Here is a 6,970-nt window from a genome sequence, read left to right as displayed (position 1 = left end):
TATATTTCATTAAAATTGCTGTAAAAGTTTTTATATGTAATATAAATAAAAACGTAGATTTTCATAAATAAAAAATAAGTTATTTTAGCTTTTAAAAATAAAGATTCAAAGGATAATTATGTATGAGATATCTCCTATTTATTTTTTTTACTTTAAATTATTTTTTAATGTGTTTTTAGGTCGTTTTGATATACTGATATTAAAAATAAAATTTATTTTTTTAAAATATTATTTTAATATATTTTCAAGTAAAAAATAATTTAAAAAACAACCACTGTCATAATACTAAACTTTACTATAATGTAAAAAAGAAGAAGTTATTTGATTGGCCAAATAATTTTTTTAATAATCATATAAAAAATAAAAATTATTACAATACTAAATAATCTTAAAATCTATAAAATGAAGGGTTTTAGATTTTATTTTACTTTATTTAGTAAAATAAATTTTATATTTTTAGATAATAGTTTCTAAACTAAAATTCAAACAATAACGAAAATATACAAACCTCCCAAAATATTACATATAAAATAAATAAAAACACTCTAAGTCTATTATTTATCAGCATATCAGCCCATATAAAATAATTCCTTTAAAAATGAAAGTATTTGCAAATGCATTCCCAAAGCGTTGGCATTCTTTTGATAGAGACAAGTAGTATATACTGAATGTTAAGAAAAATAATAAGAAAATACAGGTGACCGGCTAATGCCGGTAATAAGACTGGTTAACATTTGACTGCAGTTGAAATGATTGCAACTCTGTTTTGACCAGAGATGGTTAAAGTCTCTCTTCTTCCACAAACAACACACAAAAAAGAAAACGCACACAAAGAAGAGAGAGAGAGAAACATAGAGAGAGAGAGAGAGAGAGAGAGAGAGAGAGAGAGAGCTAGAATTGCAGAGATAGAGAGAAGTGAAGAGCGAAATTGAAGCTTAAACGAGGAAATTTTATGGAGAAATGAGAGAGTAGTAGTTTTATGGTGTTGGCGTATGTAACTGTGAAGATTAATTGTGTTTTAGAGAGAGAAAGTGGAGAAATGGTTGATTAGAGTTGGATTATTTGTGAAATTAAGTTAATTATTCTGTTTTAAGAAGAGATCTAAAGTAAGAGAAGGAAAGATTGTGATAATTTTATGGCTTCCTCAGAGATTTCAGCAAAAGCTAACAGTGGAAACATTAAAGGAGGAGGAGAGAGCTTCTCTTCTGGTTACAGTGAAGCTATGGAAGGGCAAAAAGGTCATTCCACCCATCCAAGCTCAGCTAGAGGTACAATTCACTCTTCAGTGGATGTTTGAAGTGATTTTTTTTGTGGATTTCTCTTTTGGATTTTGAGTTTGTTTTGTGCTGTTGTAGATGCTGAGACTGCGTTGTATAATGAGCTATGGCATGCTTGCGCTGGTCCTCTAGTGACTGTACCTCGCGAAGGAGATCATGTGTTTTATTTCCCTCAAGGACATCTAGAGCAGGTTTGGTTTTGTTTTGTTCTATCTGTATCTTTTTTGCCCTTTTCTTTGAGATTTTTTAGCTATAATTCAGCAATCATTTTTGCGGGTTTAGTTTGTTTTCTGGACTTTTGAAGGTTTTGTTGTTGGATTTTTGGTGTGATTGGGTTGTGAAATGGGTGTAGGTGGAGGCATCGACGAATCAGGTAGCAGACCAGCAGATGCCGTTGTACAATCTTCAACCGAAGATCTTGTGTCGTGTGGTTAATGTTCAATTGAAGGTATGCGAAATCTGCTTATTAGTTCGTGTTGGGTTTTTTAGGGTTTTGCGTGTCTGGTGGTTTGCTTATGCGATTAATTTGTGAATTATCACAGGCTGAACCGGATACTGATGAGGTGTTTGCACAAGTGACTCTACTTCCTTTGCACAACGTAAGTATTCGCTGTTGATTTGTAATTATGTAGCGTTCGGGATTGGAATAGAAATTCTGATTTTTTTTCCATGGATTCTTTAATGTCAGCAAGATGAGAATGCATCGGAGAAGGAGCCGCCTCCACCTCCACCACCGCGATTTCATGTACATTCATTTTGTAAAACCCTGACTGCTTCGGATACCAGTACTCATGGTGGTTTTTCAGTTCTTAGACGACATGCAGATGAATGTCTTCCACCATTGGTGGGTTTTTACAGCTTCTACCTGGGGTTTACCTGTGGGTCTTCTTGTTGAATTAGGACTTCAGTTGTAAGTGTGGATGTTTAATACTTGCTGAATTACAGGATATGTCAAGGCAGCCTCCAACACAGGAATTGGTTGCCAAGGATTTGCATGGAAGTGAATGGCGATTCAGGCACATTTTTCGGGGTAATCATCTTATACTCAATGACCCTGTTATTTCCTCTAATACACCTGTGGTGGGAACATATTCAAACCTTTCCCACCTATTTGTGAATGTATCGAGATCCCTTTTAGTATAATATCTCAAATGTTGCGATGATGATGTGAACTTGCTGCCATAAAGCTTTAATGCATTTAGTTTCAACTTTCAAGGCATGGATTGTTGTTGTAGCATTTAAGCCACCAGTTGCTTGATACACAAAATGATTTTAATGCCAGGTCAACCACGGAGGCACTTGCTTCAGAGTGGATGGAGTGTGTTTGTTAGCTCTAAAAGGCTTGTTGCCGGTGATGCCTTTATATTTCTAAGGTCTGCTTTCCTTGTTATACCCATTAGATTTGATGTTCTAATTTAATTTTGACTTGTCTGCGTGGAATAAAATGTGTATTTTGCATTTTATAGAGGTGAGAATGGAGAACTTCGAGTTGGTGTTAGACGTGCAATGAGACAGCAGAGTAATGTTCCATCATCGGTCATATCCAGCCACAGCATGCATCTTGGTGTTCTTGCTACCGCATGGCATGCTGTTTCAACAGGGACAATGTTCACTGTTTATTACAAGCCAAGGTGAGTGGTTTATTACTAACATGTGTCGAGAACAAATGAACTGGTAGAGCAATTTATTTATGAGTTTTTGATATGCAAATTTGTACATGTTTTGATTTTCCTTGATTTTGATTTTTGTTCATCATGGGATTTGATTGTTGATTAGCATGGCCTGGTTCCTTGAAGTGGAATGGTCTTGTTTTTGTAACTTATTCTGGTAAACAAAAATAAGGGGAATACATCTATCATATCTAAATATTAAAATGTACAATCGAGCGATTAATTTCTTGCCTTTGGTTGGTAACCTTAATTATTCTAATTGTCTTGCCACAGGACAAGTCCTGCTGAGTTCATTGTCCCATTTGATCAATACATGGAGTCTGTCAAGAGTAATTATTCCATAGGGATGAGGTTTAAAATGAGATTTGAAGGAGAAGAAGCTCCTGAACAAAGGTATGACTGCTGCTTGCTTTCAGGTTTTGTGCTGAAAGCTACCTGTTATTTGGAAGTTTGATGTACCCTGGCAATTTCTTGTCTGTGATTTAAGCTATGTAGGATTATTGGATGTTTGTGTCCATGGAAAACGTAACATTTTGGTGGTTCATGATTTTCTGTTGTAGATTTACTGGCACTATTGTCGGAATTGAAGATGCTGATCCCAGTAGGTGGAAGGATTCTAAATGGAGGTGTCTTAAGGTAGTATTGTAGTATATATGATGGCAGGTAGTACTTTCATTTAGAGTGCTAAACAGTGTTTTATGTTCCTACCAGGTGAGATGGGATGAAACTTCTACAATACCTCGACCAGATAGAGTTTCACCATGGAAAATAGAGCCTGCTCTTGCACCTCCTGCACTAAATCCTCTTCCAATGCCCAGGCCAAAAAGGCCCCGAGCAAACATGGTGCCCTCATCTCCCGACTCCTCTGTTCTTACCAGAGAAGGTTGGTTCTGTCGTTAATTGATGATGTCTGTTGATAATTTAAGTAGTTAAAATGATATTTAAGTCTCTTGACTATTAATGTGCAGGTTCATCCAAAGTAACTGCAGACCCTTCATCAGCAAGTGGATTTTCAAGGGTCTTGCGAGGTCAAGAGTTCTCAACCTTGAGAGGCAATTTTGAAGAGGGCAACGAGTCTGATGCTGCTGAAAAGTCTGTTATGTGGCCACCCTCAGCAGACGATGAGAAGATTGATGTGTTATCATCTTCAAGAAGATTTGGATCAGAGTGGTGGATATCCTCTGCCAGACAGGAACCGACCTACACAGATTTGCTATCTGGCTTCGGGGCAAATGCTGATTCTTCCCAAGGGTTTGGTGCTCCGTTTGTTGACCAAACTGCTGGGGGTGCTAATCCAATGAAGAAACACTTGTCAGATCAAGGGCGGTTCAATTTGCTTGCCAGCCCATGGTCCATAATGTCCCCAGGCCTCTCTCTAAAGTTGCCAGAGTCAAACTCTAGGGTTCCAATACAAGGCAGCAGCGATGTAACATATCAATCAAGGGAAAATATCAGATACAGTGCATTCAGTGAGTATCCCATGTTTCATGGTCAGAGAGTCGAGCAATCTCATGGAAACTGTATGATGCCTCCCCCGCCATCTCATTTTGATAATCATGCTCATACAAGAGAGCTAATACCAAAACCCAAACTGGTGCAAGAACATAATACCGGAAAATCTTTGGATGGAAACTGCAAGCTATTTGGTATTCCCCTGAAAATTAGTAAACCCACCACACCAGAGCAAGTAGGACCAACAAACATGGTGAACGAACCGATGGGTCACACCCAACCTGCGAGTCACCAACTCACATCTGAATCAGATCAGAAGTCAGAACACTCCAGGGGTTCAAAGTTGGCCGATGAAAATGAAAACGAGAAACCACTCCAGGTTGGCCACATGCGTATGAGGGACAGTCATGGAAAAGCACAAAACAGCTCAACCAGGAGTTGTACAAAGGTTCTTGCCTATTTGCTCACCAAACATCTTTCTTTGGTTACATGAGATGTTTGGTATATGTATGCCTGTTAGAAAAAATTCATAAGCTAATTGCATCTTTTGTTACTTCAGGTTCACAAGCAGGGGATTGCACTTGGTAGATCTGTTGATCTTACGAGGTTCAATAACTATGATGAGTTGATTGCTGAATTGGACCGGTTGTTTGAATTTAATGGTGAATTACTGGCTCCCCAAAAGAATTGGTTGATTGTGTATACCGATGACGAGGATGATATGATGCTTGTTGGAGATGATCCCTGGCAGTAAGGACTCCTTAAATTTTGTTTGAAAAGTTTATTGTCTGTTGTCTTTTGACTCAGATATAGGCATTTGTCTGGGTTTCTTCCTGCTGTGGTCTTGTATAACTGCTGACATCTTGTGTGAAACAGGGAATTCGTCGGCATGGTTAGGAAGATTGTTATTTACACCAGAGAGGAGGTACAGAGGATTAAACCAGGCACTTTAAATTCAAGAGTCAATGAAAATCCATCGGGCGAGGAGGGTGAGGATGCTAAAGAAGCCAAACATCTGCCACTTCCTTCAGCATCTAGTCCTTTGAGTTGTTAGATTTGGCTTCCTCGGGTTCAAGGTAATTTTCTAGCTGTGTAAAGCAAGTTTTTACATTTCTGTCCTTGCATTCCTTAGCAGTAAATCCTGTTCAGATACCATGAGAGCCCTTTCCCTTGCGTTTAACTATTTTTAGAATGTGGATATTAACAGAAAATTATGTGCTGTCCTTCTTATGTCAGGTTTTGGGTTCAGGCAGCTAGAGAGTGCAATGGCTATTTCAGTTGGTAAGAATGAGATGGGTGCCAGTCTACTACTATTCAAGATGTCAAGTTTGCTGCTATAAAAAATAGATGCAAGAATGATATAATCCAATTTTGGACCTTTTATGGAGCTAGTATTGTATGGTGTCCAGTTATACATAATTTATATATAGCTGCAATGTCTAGCGATACCCTTGCTTTTTTTCTGAACCAAACCATCCTGAACCTTGTACATAACTACCTTACCTTTACCCTACCTCTTAATGTAAGTAAGTTTATACATCATCTAATGGGTTTTTGGGCAAGTCTAGCTCCCTCTTCTCCTAATGTTCAATTTTGTTGGGTTCCGTGGTTCTAGCCATCTCAAAGCGTACTAGCAAATCATTTATCGTGCAAGGACCCCCGGAATTGGTTTCTAACATTGACGTCTATCACAAGTGTTTGTTATAATGTAGGCTCGAGAAGTTGGTGGAGCCTCGGAGGTCAGGATTTTAGGCATATACAGTGGAAAAAAGGTAAAGAAGTGGGTGGTGGGTGGTTGTAACAGAAGAGTGACCCGTTCTGCTTCTCTTGGGGAACCCAGTAAATAAAGGGGTTTCAGTCGCCTGCATGTGGGTTGCGGGCCAGGGCACCCTTTGGTGAGGGGTTCACATTGATGGGGAACAAGGGGGTGCCCACATGTTAAAGATAAGGCAAAAACGAAACTGGGTTTCATTTGTTGCACGGCCAATTGACGATATGGAAGTGTCATCTTATCTGATCCAAGGCATGTACTTGATGTTTTCCATCGGATTGGATCAAAGGAATTGGACGGTTGGGAATCTGAGGTTGTCACTCATCTTGCTTTGAATCACTTTTTGCGTGCTTGCCATTTTAAATTTTGGTTTAAGCAGTGGGGATTTCCTGTTCCAAGGACTGCATCTGCTGCTTACCTGGATTTGTTCTTCCATGGTTTCATGTAGTATCTTGCTTGGTGGATGGGAAATTCAACGTGCTCTTAAGTAAAATCAAAGTGTTGCACAAAGTATCAGATAATAATCTGAGGAAATTCTTATCTGGACATGGTTTATGATAGGCCATGCTTGCTGGTATTATGAGATCCAAATCAGGAACTTTACCATGAGTATGGTTCATCTTCATCAGTTAACCATGACACTTGTTTTTTATAAACATATTAAAAATACCTTGTGCTGTAATTGTTGTAGTTCTTTTTTATTCCACAGGGTAAAAGATTTTACTTGGAAAGTGAAGGCTCTTTTACATTACTTTCCGCGGTAAAATCCATAGAAAGGACTGTGTGGCCTGTGTAAAAAC

General features: G+C 38.3%; 1 protein-coding gene across 1 annotated transcript; it reads left to right on the top strand.

Annotated features, from left to right (window-relative positions):
* The first annotated feature begins 818 nt into the window (after positions 1 to 818).
* On the top strand, positions 819 to 5,983 carry LOC133679002 (auxin response factor 2A-like). Its single transcript, XM_062101557.1, has 15 exons — positions 819 to 1,268; positions 1,356 to 1,468; positions 1,630 to 1,725; positions 1,820 to 1,876; positions 1,966 to 2,121; positions 2,223 to 2,307; positions 2,560 to 2,650; positions 2,744 to 2,908; positions 3,221 to 3,340; positions 3,508 to 3,583; positions 3,659 to 3,830; positions 3,916 to 4,847; positions 4,959 to 5,149; positions 5,276 to 5,475; positions 5,636 to 5,983. The coding sequence occupies exons 1-14, from the start codon at positions 1,136 to 1,138 to the stop codon at positions 5,451 to 5,453; spliced, it is 2,565 nt and encodes an 854-aa protein (XP_061957541.1). The 5' UTR covers positions 819 to 1,135; the 3' UTR covers positions 5,454 to 5,475; positions 5,636 to 5,983.
* The last annotated feature ends 987 nt before the right edge of the window (positions 5,984 to 6,970 follow it).

The sequence above is a fragment of the Populus nigra genome, chromosome 18 (assembly GCF_951802175.1).
Source record: "Populus nigra chromosome 18, ddPopNigr1.1, whole genome shotgun sequence".
Taxonomy (NCBI): Eukaryota; Viridiplantae; Streptophyta; class Magnoliopsida; order Malpighiales; family Salicaceae; genus Populus; species Populus nigra.
This window is presented reverse-complemented; position numbering and strand designations above follow the sequence as displayed.